Source organism: Capra hircus, chromosome 16 (genome assembly GCF_001704415.2).
Source record: "Capra hircus breed San Clemente chromosome 16, ASM170441v1, whole genome shotgun sequence".
Classification (NCBI taxonomy): domain Eukaryota; kingdom Metazoa; phylum Chordata; class Mammalia; order Artiodactyla; family Bovidae; genus Capra; species Capra hircus.
Window position 1 is genome coordinate 62341162 of NC_030823.1, and position 18643 is coordinate 62359804.

The 18643-nt window shown below is 44.8% G+C and overlaps 1 protein-coding gene across 5 annotated transcripts in view; it reads right to left on the reverse strand.

The window, feature by feature from the left end:
• RGS8 (regulator of G-protein signaling 8) overlaps window positions 1-18643 on the reverse strand; it is a 47475-nt gene that overhangs the window by 12801 nt on the left and 16031 nt on the right. For all 5 annotated transcript variants that reach the window (XM_018060690.1, XM_013970422.2, XM_013970423.2 and 2 more), the window contains 3 exons: window positions 17581-17707; window positions 15059-15160; window positions 13756-13820 (listed from right to left, as the gene is read on the reverse strand). In XM_018060690.1, the coding sequence (XP_017916179.1) occupies window positions 13756-13820; window positions 15059-15160; window positions 17581-17606 (193 nt within the window). In that variant the 5' untranslated portion in view covers window positions 17607-17707. The remainder of the gene's footprint in view (window positions 1-13755; window positions 13821-15058; window positions 15161-17580; window positions 17708-18643) is intronic.

Consider the following 18643-nt stretch of genomic DNA (forward strand, 5'->3'; position numbering starts at 1 on the left):
AGTTCGATCCCTGGTCCTGGAAAATTCCACATGCCTTGGAGCAGCTAAGCCTGTGCGCTGCAATCACTGAAGCCCACACTCGAGAGGCCAAACTCTCCAACAAGAGAAGCCACTGCAATGAGAAGCCGGGAAACTGCAACGAAGAGTAGGCCTGGCTCAGAGCAACAGAGACCCAGGGTAGCCAAAAATAAATAAGTAAATAAATAACAAAATAATCAATTGAATAATTACAAGTGTAGTGTGTGCTGAAGTGGGAATGCCAATGAGAGTACAAAGAGTTTAGAACAGCTACTTTGGAAAAAAGAGTAGGAATCTGGTAGGAACTCAAGTGTCTTCTCCAACACCCACAGTTCAAAAGCATCAATTCTTCGGTGCTCAGCCTTCTTTATAGTCCAACTCTCACATCTATACATGGCTACTGGAAAAACCATAGCTTTGACTAGATGGATCTTTGTTGGCAATGCAATATCTCTGCTTTTGAATATGCTGTAGTTGTCATAGCTTTTCTTCCAAGGAGCAAACCACTGTGAAGACATAGATCTCAGTTCCTGGAGAAGGTTATGATGCACCGGGAAAGGAGTAAGACCTTTTAGTTTTAGGGTGTGCCCATCATTCAAGGACAGGAGCATCAGCTCCAGGCTGGAACCTGGAGAGCAGAAAGGAACTAGCAGTTGGGACACTTAAAAAGGAAGAGGCTAAGCAGAAGTTTAAAAAGAAAAAAACTTTTTTGAAGTTAGAGGAGGAATTTTTAAAATAACCCCTCAGTTCAGTTCAGTTCAGTCACTCTGCCGTGTCTGATTCTTTGGGACCGTGTGGACTGCAGCACCCCAGGCCTCCCTGTCATCACCAACACCCAGAGTTTACCCAAACTCATGTCCATCGAGTCAGTGATGCCATCCAACCATCTCATACTCTGTCATCTCCTTCTCCTCTTGCCTTCAATCTTTCTCAGCATCAAGGTCTTTTCCAGTGAGTCAGTTCTTCACATCAGGTGGCCAAAGTATTAAGAATTTCAGCTTCAGCATCAGTCCTTCCAATGAATATTCAGGACTGATTTCCTTTAGGATGGACTGTTTAGATCTCCTTGCTGTCCAGGGGACTCTCAAGAGTCTTCTCCAACACCACAGTTCAAAAGCATCAATTCTTCGGTGCTCAGCCTTCTTTATAGTCCAACTCTCACATCTATACATGACTACTGGAAAAACCATGGCTTTGACTAGACGGATCTTTGTTGGCAAAGCAATGTCTCTGCTTTTGAATATGCTGTCTAGATTTGTCATAGCTTTTCTTCCAAGGGGCAAGCATCTTTTAATTTCATGGCTGCAGTCACCATCTGCAGTGATTTTGGAGCCCCCAAAAATAAAATGTCACTGTTTCCATTGTTTCCCCATCTATTTCCCATGAAGTGATGGGACCAGATGCCATGATCTGAATTTTTCTGAATGATCATGATCCTGATTTTCTGAATGTTGAGTTTTAAGCCAAATTTTTCACTCTCCTCTTTCACTTTCATCAAGAGGCTCTTTAGTTCTTCTTTGCTTTCTGCCATAAGGGTGGTGTTATCTGCATATCTGAGGTTATTGATATTTCTCCCAGCAATCTTGATTCCAGCTTGTGCTTCCTCCAGCCCAGCATTTCTCATGATGTACTCTGCATATAAGTTAAATACACAGGGTGACAACATACAGCCTTGATGTACTCCTTTCCCTATTTGGAACCAGTCTGTTGTTCCATGTCCAGTTCTAACTGTTGCTTCCTGACCTGCATACAGATTTCTCAAGAGGCAGGTCAGGTGGTCTGGTATTCCCATCTCTTTAAGAGTTTTCCACAGTTTATTGTGATCCACACAGTCAAAGGCTTTGACATAGTCAATAAAGGAGAAGTAGATATTTTTCTGGAACTCTCTTGCATTTTTGATGATCCAAAAGATGTTGGCAATTTGATCTCTGGTTCCTCTGCCTTTTCTAAAACCAGCTTGAACATCTGGAAGTTCACAGTTCATGTATTGCTGAAGCCTGGCTGGGAGAATTTTGAGCATTACTTTACTAGCGTGTGAGATGAGTACAATTGTGCCGTAGTTTGAGCATTCTCTGGCATTGCCTTTCTTTGGGATTGGAGTGAAAGCTGACCTTTTCCAGTCCTGTGGCCACTGCTGAGTTTTCCAAATTTGCTGACATATTGAGCGTAGCACTTTCACAGCATCATGTTTCAGGATTTGAAAGAGCTCAACTGGAATTCCATCACCTCCACTAGCTTTGTCCATAGAGATGTTTCCTAAGGCCCAGTTGACTTCACATTCCAGGATGTGTGGCTCTAGGTGAGTGATCACACCATCATGATTATCTGGGTCGTAAAGATCTTTTTTGTATAGTTCTTCTGTGTATTCTCACCACCTCTTAATATCTTCTGCTTCTGTTAGGTCCATACCATTTCCGTCCTTTATTGTGCCCATCTTTGCATGAAATGTTCCCTTGGTATCTCGAATTTTCTTGAAGAGATCTCTAGTCTTTCCCATTCTGTCGTTTTCCTCTATTTCTATGCACTCAACACTGAGAAAGGCTTTCTTATCTCTCCTTGCTATTCTTTGGAACTCTGCATTCAGATGTGTATATCCTTCCTTTTCTCCTTTGCCTTTCACTTCTCTTCTTTTCACAGCTATTTATAAGGCCTCCTCAGACAGCCATTTTGCCTTTTTGCATTTCTTTTTCCCTGCCAATTGTATTGCGCACACATTTTGGGCCAGACACAGCACCAAATGCTTTGTGTGCCTCATGGCATTTGCTGTTCCTAGCAAATAAACAGCACAGGTCCTGAGAGTTTCTTCATTTCACAGCAGAGAAAGATGAAGCTTAGGGAAGTTAAATAACTTGCTGAAGGTCGCATGGTTAGCAAGTGGCAAGGAGGCCAAATTGCAGAGCCAGCATTCTTCTGTGGCTGGTGGTCCAGTCCCCAGCCCTGCATGATGGTCTCAAGGGATGCCTGCCTGCGCCAGTGATGACTAGAGAGGACAGCCACCGCAGTGCAAGCCAAAGAGGTCTGGAGAGCATGGTGGTGACGACATTTCCAGGAGTGAAGACAACAGAGGAGGTGGAGAGAAGACGAAAAAAGTCACCAAGGGAGGCGGTAGGGTATGAGAGATGAGAACAGCACGGAGAGAGGGATGTGCTTTGGTAGGAGAATCCAATGGAGTTACAGCAGCTCAGACTCCATGGGGAGGGGGGTTTGGAGTAAAATGCATGGTGGGCTCATACTCAGATTGTCAGGCAGCCCGGTGAGTCTGCCCATCCCACCTAGGGTAAGAGCACCGCAGTCTCAGCTAGAGCACCAGTTCGGGTCACAGGCAGGCCGCTGGTAATCAGCACATTCAACCTGACCGAGCCTCGGCACCCTGGTCTGCAAGTGAGGGTGGTGGATCTGATGAACGCTCCCAGGTAGGCTAGTGCTCCACCCTGGGCTTCCACCACAATCACCAGCCTGCATCACACACAGCTCTCCGTCGATGGCTTTCCATCCTCCTCCTCCTCCTCACCATCGCACATCGAGAACTTAGCCCAGGCCAAGTTCTATGGTGTCCAGGCCAGTTGTCAATTCACATAACCTCTACACCAGGCCTGTTACTAAGCCAGAGGCTCTGGGGTCAGACAGCCTGGGTTTGAATCCTGTGAGACCTTGGAAAAACACCTTAACATCTTGAAGCCCAGGTCTTCTCATCTTGGAGAGTTTAAGTGAAATGACTGTGGTCATTTGGCCCGTGAGGGGTGGAAGGTGGATTTACACACACATCTACATGACTTCAGAGCCCACTCTGCCTGTTGTCCTCTCGTGACCATTGGTGGGTCCCACGTTATCACTTCCTCCAAAGGTGGGATGAACAATAACCCCAAATTGAACAGTATGATGAAAGAACGCTCCACCAGGGCAAAGGCACCAATTGGCCCACAGAGTTGGGGATTCTCCAGCAAGACAACATCTGCCACCAGCTCCTCTGTGTTGTCCACAGAGGCTACCAGGTACCAGCCATAACCTGAATCAGGCTGAACTCCAATATCTGCCCTAGGTGTCCCTCCCAGGATGCAGGGGTGCCTCACAGAGCAGATAGACACGCTCCCACACCCCGGCCCCAGGGCACGATCACACAGCACAGCTGAGTGACCTTGTCAAGTGCATCCTTCCAGGTGACCTTGATCCAAAATGTGTTTGCCTGCATTTCAGAGGCTTCAGAGGGCGTGGGAGGGGAACCAAAGCAAAATATGGTACTTAAAATTGCATGGCATTCCGAGGGAGGAGCTCAGCGAGAGATGGGGGAAGAAGAGAGAAAGGCCTGGGAGGGTCTGGACCCGAACAGCAGTACTGTAGCAAAGATGTCCTGAAAAGTGTCTTTGAAAGAGGCCTGCACCCACCCTGGGGATCGCAGCCCTCCTCCTTTCCTCCCCCTCCCCTCTCAGCGCAGCCTATCACCCCCCTTTTACATTCCCAGGGCCGTCTCTGAGCAAGGTAGGGAGGAGGGTCACTGTGCTAAGAGAAGTTTCATCCCGCAAAAAGGACCCTGAGATGCAGGTGGAAGCCTCCCACCCCCATGACTGCAGGAGCCCCTCCCCTTCCCTGCTGTGTACAGACCGCTTGACCCCGAACTGGCCCACCTTTGCTGATCTCGTGACCCAGCTAGGGAAGCTTATGGGACTACAGCAGGGTTTCTTCTTCCCATCTACATCCTTTCTTCCCCCTTCTATCACCTCCCACCTCCTCCCAGCAAGTCTTTTGTCTGGCCCTCTCCCTGATTCCTCAGCATCTTTCCCTGCCTTTTCCCTTCTATTCTGTCTTCCATCCCTTTTTGATCCTCCTTCCCTCTTTCTCCTTCTCTCTACCAGGACCCTCTCCTTCCCTTCTGCTTGTCCATAAACTGCAGCTGGTTAAAATGCAAGATGCCGCTTCATCTCTGAAAGGCTCATAGCCTCCACTGGCTTCTGAGAGTGACCTGCTTTATTAGCTGTGCTTCCTCTGCCCTCCCCCTACTCCCGCCCCAGCCATACATCCGCCCCTCCCTGGGGCCTCCCAGACCCATTTCCCTCCCCAGTACCCAGAGAAAGAGAGTCCCCCCTTCACCACCCCCACAGATTCCAGGCAGCCAGAAAGAGTGACTTCTGAGTCCTAAAGCTATTCTGCCTGGGACTGTGTTCTGGCTTGACACACAGTAGCTAAGTGTGACCTTGAGCAAGATACTAGACTCTCTGAGGCTCAGTTCTCTCCTCCGTGAAATGCAGATGCTAATAGTACCTACCCCGTGAAACTGTTAATACATGTAAAGAGCATGCAGAGTCTGACACCAAGACAGTGATTGCTCCATACATGTTTGTGACCATTATTCCTGTACTTTGCTGGCTTAAGGACTCATTGGACAGAACATAACATGCCTGATGTATACTCATGGCTGATTCACATTGTTGCATGGCAAAAACCAATACAACATTGTAAAGTGATTATCCTCCAATTTAAAAAAGAGAAATGCCTAACACAGAAAAACAACCCTGGTAACTGAAAGATGATGGGTGAAAAACAGTTCAGGAAAATGAGAGAGAAACAGGAGGATCCACCTTTTTCCTTTTTCCTTTCATACTGGGTTTTCTCTGTACAACCCTCTAAGTCAAAGTTCTAAAGACATCAGACACATTTGAAATTAGTGTCTATCAAGTCACAGGAAAGGAAAGGCTGGTGACCAGAATTCCTGGAACATGGGACAGAATTTTGACGTCCTCCCAAGCATGCACAACATCTCCAAGAACACACCCGTGGCCGCACACATTGCCTGCTGCCGGCACCCTCCCTCTAGTTCTTTGATGCAGGGTGCTTACATAAGAAAAGAAACTGGGTCACTATGAATGATCAGTGCAGCTGGTGCTGCGGGGAGGGGGGCTTAGGTAACAGTTCAAGGTCCAGGAGTCCTGATTTAGCTGTCAGTGGGGGTGGGCTGCAGCCTAACTCAGTCCCCAGGCTTGGAAAAATACAAGATCACAAGAATGATTTTTTTTTTTTTTTTTAGCTTTCTGTTTGCTAAAGTGTAGTAGTCTCAAAGACCAGAGTCCTCTTGCATCCCTGACCAATTGGAAAAAATAAGCTCGCGCATGAGTCCAAGGTCAGACAGGAGAGGAGAGGAATATACATTTATAAAATCTAGGATACATACACTAACAGCAAATCAAAACCTCTTTGATTCAGAGCCAAGCTTACTAATTTGAAATTTGCGATGAGAATAGCACCAGGATCAAAGCCTTCCTTTTATGTTATCTACAGAATGAAGGTTTTAAAGCAAATAACTTTGGCTAAGAAGATTTAGGCAGGAAGATTATTTAGAGAACAAACTATTTCCAGTTCTTGACATTTATTGGCAAGCAATTAGTATGCTAATTGTACTTCAGTCTTGTGATTAACGTAATTTTCTTCAATGATCTCCACTTTGTTAGTGTATATATAGGAAGATGATAGATTATGAAGTAGCAGGATTTAGTTGCTAGAGTCTTTGAGTCAGGAAGGACATGGGAGATACTACAATCCAGCCCTACACTGAACACTAGGAAATGGTGAGGCCCAGGGTCCCACAGTTTCTTATTCCTAGGATGTGGTCACCGAAGAGAAAGGAGAGCCTGGGTCTTGAAACTTCTAGTCCAATGTTCCTTCTTATTTTATCAAGCAAAAACTGAGTCAAGTAACAGAACATGATAAAACCTGTATCTGCAACTATTATAAGAAATTAGCAAGAAATATTTTTTTATTAAATATGCAAAAAAGGAGATGTGCCCCAAATAGAGTGAACGCTTAACATCCACAGATAACTGTAAAGACAAGAGAAATATTGTCACATCCCATGTACACAGTCCACAGCTTAAAAGATTTCCAAAATTAAGTGTTTGGGAATGCTTGTCTAGCTGGTTTGATATAACAATACTGCAAAGACTCTCAAAGAGGAAACACAGCAGATTCACCTACTGGGCTTTTAAAAACTACCTCCCGCTAAAGGTGTGGCACATATATACACTAAATACTACTCAGCCATAAAGAAGAACAAAAGAATGCCATTCACAGGAACATGGATGGACCCAAAGGTTGTCATACTGAGTGAAGTAAGCCAAAGACAAATCACATAACATCAGTTATATATGAAATCTTTAAAAAGGATACAAATGAACTTATTTACAAAACAGAAATAGAGTCACAGAAGTAGAAAACAAATGGTTGCCAGGGGCTAAGGAGGGGAGGGATAAATTGCAAGACTGAGATTGATACACGTGTTACTATACATAAAAGAGGTAATTAATAAGGACCCACTGTGTGGTACAGGGAAATCCACTCAATATTCTGTAATAGTCTATACAGAAAAAGAATCTAAAAAAAGGATAGATATATGCATACATATTACTGATTCACTTTACTGTATGCCAGAAACTAACACAATATTGTAAGTCAATTATACTCCAATAAAATTAAAAATAAAATCAATACTTTCATTAATAAATGTTATTTAAATTTAAAAAAGAAAAAACTACATCTCCAGGCAGATTCTCTCACATACATTGAGAGGAAATTGGGACGCTATGAGGAAAGGATGTCAAAGCCTCATGTGGCAAGTGGAGGGAGGTATTATGAAATCTAAATAAGCCCACTGGTGATACTAACATGACCCACATCCTACCCACCAAGTTCAACCTCAAGCTGCCTATGGGATCAAGGAGCTTACAAAATCTCTAGCATATAGGAGTCATAAAATGCATTTGTTCTCAGTGAATTTAATGTTGAGTTATAACAAAAATAATAATAGTTATCCTTCATGGAGCCCCACGATGCACCAGTCATCACGCATAGCATTTCACAATCATATTTAATTCTCGCCATAACTCTACAAGGTAAGTCTAAGCATTCCCCTTTCACAGATGAAGAAAGCGAGGTTTATAGAGGTTACGTAATTTACCAAAGGTCACAGCTGGTAAGCAACAGAATGAGTGTCCAATCGCTTTCACTCAAATCTTTTCCAGTGAGCTTTTAATAGCTGCCTTATATATTCTTGGCACTTCTTCTATAAAGGCTAAATGCACCCATACTCCTGGGTGGGTGAAAGTAGAAATTATAGCAATGTAGAGAGGGTGGCAGGCTTCCCTCGTGGCTCAGCAGTAAGGAACCCACCTGCCAATGCAGGAGACATGGGTTCGATCCCACATGTCTGGGAAGATCCCCTGAAGAAGGAAAAGGTGACTCACTCCAATATTCTTGCCTAGGAAATCCCGTGTACAGAGGAGCTTGGCGGGCTACAGTCAATGGGGTTGCAAAAGAGTCGGACACAGTTTAATGAGTTAACAACAACAACAGAGAGGGTAGTAAGGAGGAAGAGAAGTTTCTTTTCCATCCATCTCTAGTTCGAGTATCTCTTTCTAACCTTTATCCTCACTTTATCCAGAAAGCACACCTGACGTATTTATTTATTGTGAATACCCTCTACCATGTCTGCTATATATGAGGACTCTGCAACACATGGACGCTGCCCCATTAAATGGATGTGTTGCCTGAGAATCTTGGAGAACTGAAGTCCAGTCTTTAGTGTTTCTCTTGGAAAGCACTAACCACCTGCCACACCAAGATGTTCCAGGTTCATAGTTTTCCCTACTTGTATTTGAGAGCAGTGCTGCCCAAGCCTCAATGCACATCAACATTACCAGGGGGCTAGAGAAAAAATAGGCTTCCGTGGTGGCACACTGGTAAAGAACCCACCTGCCAGCGCAGGAGACGCAAGAGACGTGGGTTCCATCTCTGGGTTGGGAAGATCCCCTGGAGGAGGAAATGGAAACCCACTCCAGCATGCTTGCCTGGAGAATTCCATGGACAGGGGATCCTAGTGGGCTATAATCCCACCAAGTTGCAAAGAGTTGGACATGACTGAGCACACACGTGTATAGAGAAAAAACAGATTACAGGCCCCTACTTGCAGAGATTCTGATTCAGTAGGTATGAGCCAGGACCCAAGAATTTGCCTTTCTCACAAGCTCCCATAGAACCATCCCCTGCTGATGCAGCCTTCCATGGATCCCACTTTGAGTAACACTATTCTAGAACCTTAGGGCTTGGAGAGGAATGAGGGGAGACCTGTGTGACAAGTGGAAATCTGATTATTAAACTGTACATTCTAGAGCTAAAGGCCACTTGGATGAACAAGTGTGGAATTTCGTGAGCTGATAATTTTAGTGTCTACTTGTTTGGGGTTTTCTGCTTGGGTGCCATGTGACCAGGTCACATCATTATTTTTCTCTATCTCAATCATTATTCCAAAGGGGCTAATTTTTTCATTAAACTAAAAGCTTCTTTACTGCTCTCCTTTGCTCAGAGATGAATACTAACTCTGCAAATGTAAAAGAGCTTTCAATTATACTATTCCATGAACCTCGCTTTCCCTAGGACTGGTGGGGACAGGTCAGTCTGGACCCTTCATGCTCTGCAAACAATGAAACAAAGACAAGGGCCAAATGGAGACCCAGGATGGGGAGCTCTGTCATCCAGGTTGGGGATCAGGTGAAAGAAGTGAGAGGAAGGGGAAAGGAATGTGGCCTCCACCTTCACCTTAAAACTGGAATGAATTTCAACTTTCATGTCAAAAAAACAAAAAACAAAAAAAAAGAGGAGAGAGGGATAGAGGGAAGGAGAGAGAATCAATTCAGAGTTAAGGACTGAATGTCCTACTAAAAGCTTGACAAATAATAAGCATATGTCTGAACCTCATGAGGAAGAAAAGCAGGAGACACACAATTCTGTACTCTCCAGCAACCTGTCAGAGATTTCCCACAAGCTGGGAGGCTTCATTCTCCCAGGTCTGATCTGCAGAGGTGGGCGCATGCACACACCCCCAGGGACAGACTACGTGCACACTCACAGGCACCAAGTCTAATTGTCACTGGTTGAACAGGAAAAAGATGCCAAATTAACGCACATTAGAAATCCCTCTCTATCTAATGAAGCCATCAGCAGTTTCAATTTCATTTTTCATTTGTTAGTTAAAAAGAAAAAGAGCACTTAGCAAATAGTTATCTCCTAGACCCACGGGTTCTTCTTCAGCTCTGTACTACATTTGTAAGCAAATGTAATTGGAAATAAAACTGCTTCAGGTATTTGCATCCCAGCTTTTTTTATTCTACGGTTTAAGATTTAGTAAAGTTGTTTTCTTTTTTGCCTGAGATTTCAACCCATGAGGTGCAATCCTGTCCAGTGGGATCCTGCCAAGGAGAGAAGGCTTCATAACACAGGTGCCCTCGCCTCTCATGTGCTTGCTCAAGCCATTTCACCTCTAAAGCATTTTTATATAACCCTGCAGGCAGTGCTGACTCAAACCACCTGCCGTAGGTGACGAGTGATTGCCAATCCTGGTGGTTGCTATAGACAGCCTCCTAGAACAACAGGGCAGAACTCAATCCAGCCATCTAGAGTTCAGATCCTTCACTGTAGAGATGAGGAAACAGATTTTCCAAGAGAATGAAGGATTACATCAAGGCCATCCTGCTATTTAGCAGTAGAGCTGGGTCAAAATTGAGAGGTCTGACTACCAGTTAGTGTGAGCAGAAACATGCTCCCCAATTAAATGGAACAAATCTCTAAACTAGGGGTCCCCAACCTCTGGGATCTAATGCCTGATGATCTGAGGTGGAGCTGATGTAATAACAATAGAAATAAAATGCACAGTAAATGTACTGTACTTGAATCATCCCCAAAACAACCCCTCCACCCATCCGTCCACTCCAGTCTATGGAAAAATTGTCTTCCATGAAACCAGTCCCTGGTGCCAAAAAGGTTGGGGACCACTGTTCTAAACCAAAAGCAGCCCTTCTACTCTGGATTGGTAAGGACCTCTAACACAGATTAGGTAGCTTTTAAGAGGAACACTGGATGCCAAGATCCTATGTGAAATCTTGAACTCCCCCCCCCACCCCACCCAAGTCTAAGCATACTGCCTGTATCTTTATTGTCTGTAGGCGTGTCTGTTTTCTCAGAAGACTGCATTCTCCACCAGGGAAGGACAGTCCGGTTCATCTTTCAGCACCCTGCCCGTCAGCAACTTAGCACAGATTTTGTCCGTAATGAGGACTCGGTTCACCTTTTGGAGAGAATGAAAACATCCAGGCAGAGCAAGATGGCAGAGATGCTCTGTCGACTGAGAATGGGAACAAGGACAATTATCTGAGTTTTCTGAAATAGAATATGCAGGGAGGGCAGCTGCCTGGAGAATTACCAGCCAGTGTGTTCTAGACCAACACAAATGTTCCTGGAGCCCAGTCATCCAGTCATTCTCTTTTCTTTTTAGGACATTTTGTTGTTTAAATTCCTGTACACCTCTGATCAACTGCTGTCCCTCCTAAGAGACCAGCACACATGTAATCCCTTTGGAAAAGCTTAATCAGGCCTAATTGAGTCATAATACTAACCCAAATTAATTAGACTTTTAGAAAGTTGCACTCTTGGAGATAGGCTGGGCTCTGACTCTGCCACAGATTCATGGGGAGTAAGTGTTCAAGTTTTAAAACCTTGAAATTCTGCCAGAGGCCCCTAAATGAAAGTCCCTTGCTTCTCAAAGACATTCACTCTGTCGGCTTTTTATTTCTGTAGTAAAACACACACACACACACACACACACACACACACACACACACACACACACACACACACACACACAGGAACATCAGATTCCAAGAAGGATCACAGAACTTCAAAGTTCAAAAAGCCTATTTCTGTACCGTTTTTTTCTCTTTTTTTACACAAAGAGGCAATCTGGTGTCACCTTGTAACCCCTTAGTGAAATCTCCCTCTCAGAAAATTGTTATTTCATTCCTGGAAACCCAAAGTATCTGTGAAAGGAGCAGAACCGAGTGTCTTTAGCTCTAAAAGTAATTGAATCAAACAAATACAATTAAATCTCTCAATCTCCGAGTCTCACCACTAAAGCAATCCAAATATACCCTGAGCATCCATCCACTAGCTTTAGTACCATAAACTCTGTCTGTAAAGGCTTCTCATTAATCATTGGCAGCAAAATTTGCAGTCTTATTCTCAAGGCACCTTGATTTCTCATTTGAGAAAAATTCTTTTAAAATTCCAGTCTTAAAAAAATTCCACCGTATTCTCACAAAACACCTTTGCATAGAGAATCCCAAAATCATCTAAAGGTGACCTCTTGTGAAGATTCTCACACCCGGGTGACAGGTGGCACACAGGTATTTCCATCCCCATTTAAGAATGAGGAAACAGCCTCAGGGACTTAAACTGAGTCAGTCATGAGGCTGAAATAGAAACCAAACTTCAAGATGACCTTGAATCAAATCCAGCCAGAAAAGAAGGCATAAATTGATTGTGACACTTGTTTAGCCGCCTAATGTGACTCCAGAAAATAAGTCAGAATTGCCCCATTTAAAAAAACGACCGTTACTGTCAAATCCTAAGTATTATCACGCATACGCCATTGCCTTGGCATATTCACCACAGAAGTTTGCTGTTTGGGGTTACAGCCATATGTTATACTTGCTGTATCTCCTCTGCTTTATTTTCCTTCCTAACTATAATCCATAGAACACTAAAATGACTATTTGTCTCACAAAATTACTCGCTACAATATGTGCTTGTTCTTAACTTTTGCATTTCACTTTAAAAACTATTCAAAAGCATTTGTTAATTAGGACTAGGACCAAGGATATGGTTAGAAGGAACTGCTCCTCTAGATGAAAGCGAAGTCACTTTTAAAGACATTTTCTAAAGACCGAGCAACCCCATCAAGGCCATCAACAATCTAGTAGCTGAGCTGGGTCAGAATCCGGAAAACAAGCATATACCAGCCAATGCCCTTCACTTTGCGGTGCAAAATCGTGTTCCACACTCCATGCCAAAAGCTTCCCTCCTGCTCCCAGATCAGTCAGGATTCCTAATATCAACAAGACAAATTCACGGAGAGCACTGAATGCCTGTGTAAAACCTTCTTTTCTCCTCAAAGGACCCTTCCGTCTCCTTTACCTCTGTTTTCCCACTTCCCTGTTTTTCACGCCACTAGGATGTGAAGCACAATGAACTTGGACTTGCTTGCGATGAGAAAAAAAGCAAGAGCTGAAAAGTCTGGCTGCCATCAAAATGCCCTTCCTTCATGGCAAAATGCACAACTCTTTCTGTCTTTGTGGCAAACAGAAGGCCTATGAGATGAGGCAATGGGGCAACAGAAGAGGAAAGATACCAGAAGTGTGTACTAATAAAACTTATGGCCAAGTTGAGGGTATAATACAGCTGGGGTAGTAAACCCCTCAAATAAGGAGGGATAAGAAAACTCAAAATTCTGCCAACCCAAGTCAATAACAAAATGCACAAAATATTCTTTTGACTGATGAGTAACCCCAGGCTCTCCAGAGACTTGAGGGGAGGCCATTTAATTTTATAAAGCAAGATCTCCATGGAATCTAGACTTTCATTCCCAATGAACCCATCACTCCAACTCTCTAAGTCAAATTCTTTCTTGCTAAAGTCGCTGAGACGTGAAGGCTTCTTGAGACCAAATTTTCAGCTCAGAAAACAGAAAATAAGGGCCCTCTTCCCAGAGCATTTAAATTATGTTTTCTTGTCTATACTCAGGCTCTCTGAGGGTGGAGGCTGGAGCTGTCTGGAACACCAGGCACAGTACCTGGATCATGGTGGGTTCATCTTTTACAAAATGAATGATTTGTCGAGATATGATGAAGCCTGAATTTTACTTACACTTATGGGAGAGAAGCACATCAAAGGAATCCGCCCACCTTGTAGCTTCTTCTGTGGATAGTCTCCTAGGAAATAAGAAACATCTGTCTTGAATCTTTCTGCAATGACCTCCTCTCCCTCAGCCACCACTGAGATTTGCTCATGAGAACAAATCAAAACAATGGAGGGCAAATGAAGACCACGTTTGGACTCCTGCAGTCCTGTTGCTAGAAATGTACACATTCTTAAATAGCTGATAGAAAAATCTCAGATTTGGGATTCCATAAGTTTAACAAGTTGGCTTTCAGTCTAAAAGGCAAAACTAAGAAAGTACATCCTCTAAAGATGCCACTGTAGGGGAATTCCCTGGCAACCCAGTGGTTAGGACTCAGTATTCTCATTCCCAAGAGCCCAGGTTCAATCCCTGGCAGGGAAACTAAGATCCCATAAGCTGCACAGGGCAGCCAAAATAAATTAAAAGCAAAATTAAAAAAATAAAGAAAACAGATGTTATTGTAAACCAACTATGAAAGTTAAAGTGTTAGTTGCTCAATCGTGTCTGACTCTTTGGGACCCCCTGCCACAATCCTGTCCATAGAATTCTTCAGGCAAGCATGCTGGAGTGGGTTGCCATTTCCTTCTCCAGGGGATCTTAACGGCCTAGGGATCAAAACTTGCATTGCAGGTGGATTCTTTATCATGTGAGCCACCAAGCCAACTATACCTCTCCTTAATAAATTAGTTAATTAACATATCACAATCACAAAGAAAAGAAGCTGGACTTGGAAACAAAAAAAGTGAGGCTGAGTTCCTGACTCCTGTTTCTGTCAGCTTTGTTTCCTCGCCTCTTTAATGGGGATAACAGCACCCATCACAGAGCCCCATGAGGGTTAAATGAGGTACTGTCTGTGACGTCATTTAAGACAGCGCTTGCACAGAGAATAGGCACTGAAATCAGATCATCTCAACCTAAGCAGATTTTTAAGAGAAGATTTGAGTGTTTCCAAACTGAGAAGCTCAGGTTGACAATTAAGTAGAACAAAGAAGTATTCTTCACTGCAGCTTTATAAGAGTGGTGCTTAATATGGCTTTCTTAGGAGAAAAAGGAGGGTCCCTATTCTGAATTTTGAAGCCATATGCTTTGAAAAGGAAAATATTCTTTCACTCGTGTTCAAAGATAGAAAAGAAGCCGCCAAGAGACTGGAAGTTATTGTCACTCGGCTCATCTCTTCAGCCATCTACCAGAGAAGAAGGGGTTGTATAGTCCCAGCGTGAGCATCCCACGGCTGACACTCTGGGGATGCAGTGTGGCCCTATTACTCACTTTAGAGCACGGTTGGGTTTGTCGGGAAGAATGGCTGTGAAATCGCTACAAGAGTCAGACTTGTGAGACAGGCATCCCAGTCGAGTCCTCATCCCTTTATTCCTGCAACAAACACAGGGGCAGAAAGATGGGGAACTGTCATGAAAATATTGTCAGCCCCCAAAGGGGAGCTGCTGTGGCAGAAGCCAGCCCTGCCCCGCTCCCATCCTTCCCCAGGTGGCCCCTGAAGATTTCATGAGCAAGAGGAGAAACACCAAGAGGATCAAGGGCAATACTCACTCCCTATCTTGAAGACCGGAATAGTAATAGGTCCCCTAGCCCTAGAGGCTTAACGCTTTTTAAAGCTGACATGCAAGTTGATGGTAAGTCAATGAAGGTCATTAGCTTGGAAGAATTTCTAAATTAGGATTCTCTGTGGGGAAAGGAAATACAGTGATGACAAAGTAACAGTCCACATTTTGCCCTCCCTCTAGGAGGACAAAGTAGCAGCAGCAGCAATAACTCCCGACTGCAGAGCCCGTGAGAGCCATTGAGAGCAGAGAGACGCTTGAAGGATACAGTGATGCCTGTCACAGGATCTCAGAGCACAAAGTAGGGACCTTCAGGGCAGGTCAGTTCTACCTCAGGTCTTTCCCATTCATCCCACAAACCTGAGGATACACACGAATGGTGACAGACCAGTGAGGACTGATGCCTGTAGGGGGGAAGCAGAAGCAGTGGGTACAACCAGCAGCTAAGAACCAGGGTACCCTCTGTCAGCAATTTCACTTAACTAAGCCCTCATACACTTATTTGTATTTTGGCTAATCTCAATCAACATATTTAAAATTTTAACATGTGTGCTTAAATTTCTTATATTTTTTATTTTCTTAAGGACCAGACGCTTTGCAGTTATTCGACAGCTCCAAGAGAAATGAAGCTAATATCTCTTTCTGACTCTCAATATTAGCCCCCTTTGACCTTTCAGTGAGATTGGAAAATTACAGCCCTGAGAGATACCTGTTTGTGTAGATAAAATTTTATTGGAACTTTATTTATTGGAAACACCCTGCTTGTTTATATATGGTCTGAAGCTGTTTTCAAACATAAGGGCACAGGTGGGTGGTTAAGGACAGACTGTATGGCCCATGAAGTTGACAATATTTACTCCCTGGTTCCTGATAGATTAAGTTCATTGACCCCTGACCTCTAACCATGACCACTCCTTGGGTGGAGGGCAAAGGCAAGGAGGAGGAGTTTGGGATGAGCAGGACTTAAAAGTGACTGATAAAAGGGGACCGCCACATACACACTGGTGACAGTTTGCCGTGGAAATAGTCCAAGAAGACGTTATTCTCCTTGTTAAAAGGAACTTCTTCCATTCTGGTTTCCCTCCCTCATTTTCACAAATCCTGAACCTGGGCAGAGATGTGAGATCCAATTCAAGCTCTTTTACTTCAAATGGCTTTTCATCTCTGATCCTGGTCATTGTTCACAGAAATCTCATCCAGCAAACTTCTACGGGGATGGTATTACCTTTGGCGGGGGTAGACAACACGTGCACAGCCCATCTCCGAGGAGCCTTTAAAGGCCAGAACATCCAAGGCCCCAGAAATATCTCCTCTCCTACACATCCTGTGCCCCCAGCTCTCATCTCAGCCAGGCTCACTGTGCAGCCATTGATTTCCTTGCATTTCAAAACACTGGCTACAGCCATTCTCTCTCCCTCAACAGTGAGCATGTCATGTCCACTTGCTCTTACAAATCACAGGGTGTCCTAGCACCACGCTATTGGAGCAACTGATTAAGGGCCCTTGAATCATCACATTCCATGAATTCAAGTGCAGGTCCTGCCCAGGCTGCACCACAGGCCAGAACCAACTCAGAGTGAGTTGGCTCATTCCTCAGTGCCTCAGAAACATCAGTCAGTGAATAGTCAGGTCAATGCCCCCAAAAGAGCAATTAAGAGGATTTCAATAAATGGCAAATCCATGCAAACCATCTAACAAAGTTTAGCAGGGGCCAGTGTAAAGGGTGCTGCTTGTTACCAAGACAACAGTGAGTCTCCCAAATAGTTTGCAAAAATCTTCCATAAAATATCCTTTGGGGCAAAATAGTTCTGACTTTCTATCTTGTCTAACTGAGACAACCTTTTCATTAGGTCTGAAATAACAGGAGCAGAAACGAGAGTCAAAGGTTAAGGCTACTTTAAAAACAAAGGACTTGCCCTCATCTTTCTTCTCTATCCCAGTAACACAGAGAGACCCCCTAAATGGTTCAATACAAGCTCATGCACAGTTCCACTCTCTGAGTCCCATCCCGTAGGGCAGGGCTTGGTGCTAAGGCAGTTTCTGCTTGCAAGGCCCCAACTTTGCAAGAAGCATTCAGGCAAACACAGCACAGTCCACACAGGAGGCCTGGAGGATGGAGGCCAGTGATCCACCCACAGGATTAGAAGATTTGGGGCCGGCTCAGACAGCAGGGCAGGTGGGAAAGTGGAAAAAGAGGAAAGAAAGATGAGAAGACATATTAGCATCAGTTACCTGCGTGGCATCAGTAAAGCGGCCATACGGGCGCCCACTTATGGTTAACCCTCTGGCTGATGTGCAGGGACGACAGGGCGGGAGATAAGATTGCAGGGCTCAGGGATTTACCCTTTCACGTCCTCACCTAAAATCAAAGAATGTGCTGTAAGAGGGGCCACCCTCTCCCGCTGCTCTGCAAGTCCTCGCAGGTGACCGTCTGCCAAGGAGATACCTCCCCACACACCCCCGTCCCCCACGAACATCTGCTAGTCCTGACCGAGGGTGACCAACCAGGGTGGACGAGGACCAGGTGTTGGGTGGCTTCACACTGCTTGGTCAGGAGTCCCTGCTTCCCTGGCTACTGACCATCAACGTAAAGTGGGACGTGAGCCCCTCCTTGGGGAGGAAGGCACGGCATAGCAAGCCCAAAATGACTGTTCCCTATGTCTTATTTGAGTGGGGCCCAAGTGACCAGCCAGCCCTGGGTGGGGGAGGAGGGGTCAGCACTTGCTCCAGAATCTTTTGATTGACTGTTTCTCACCTCCCTCCAAGGGGACCTGTCCCAGAGGTGGTGGGAGTGCCAGAGCCCGGGGAGGGCGTGAGCGGGAGGAAGGTTGGAAGAACTCCAAGGGAGGCTCATCAGGCACTTTCACCACTCAGGTTTGCTCCTTTGCAGGGATCACAGGCTCAGGCTGAAGAAATGAATATGCAAGTCACTCTTTCCAGCCCAGATGGAGACTGCCTGACCTTCCACACTTTGGGGACTGGCCTGTCCCTGACCTGAAGCAGGAAGCGCATCAGGGAAATGGGGGTCTCCAGGTAGGCGGCTGATTGACTGATCCCCTCTCTCTCCTGGGGGTCCCACTCTCAGGGCGTCAAATCCTTTGTTCCCACAGATAGGAAACTGATAGGAAGAAACACTTGAGGAGAGCAGCCTATCCATTAAGGGTTCCCCTGGGAACCCTGACACCAAACATAGAATCCATTTTCAAAGAAACCTAATTTAGATAGAGACGGCTCCAGCAAGATCTGCACAGGGTAAATTATTTTGATATCACAGGGAACATTTCACCAATACTTT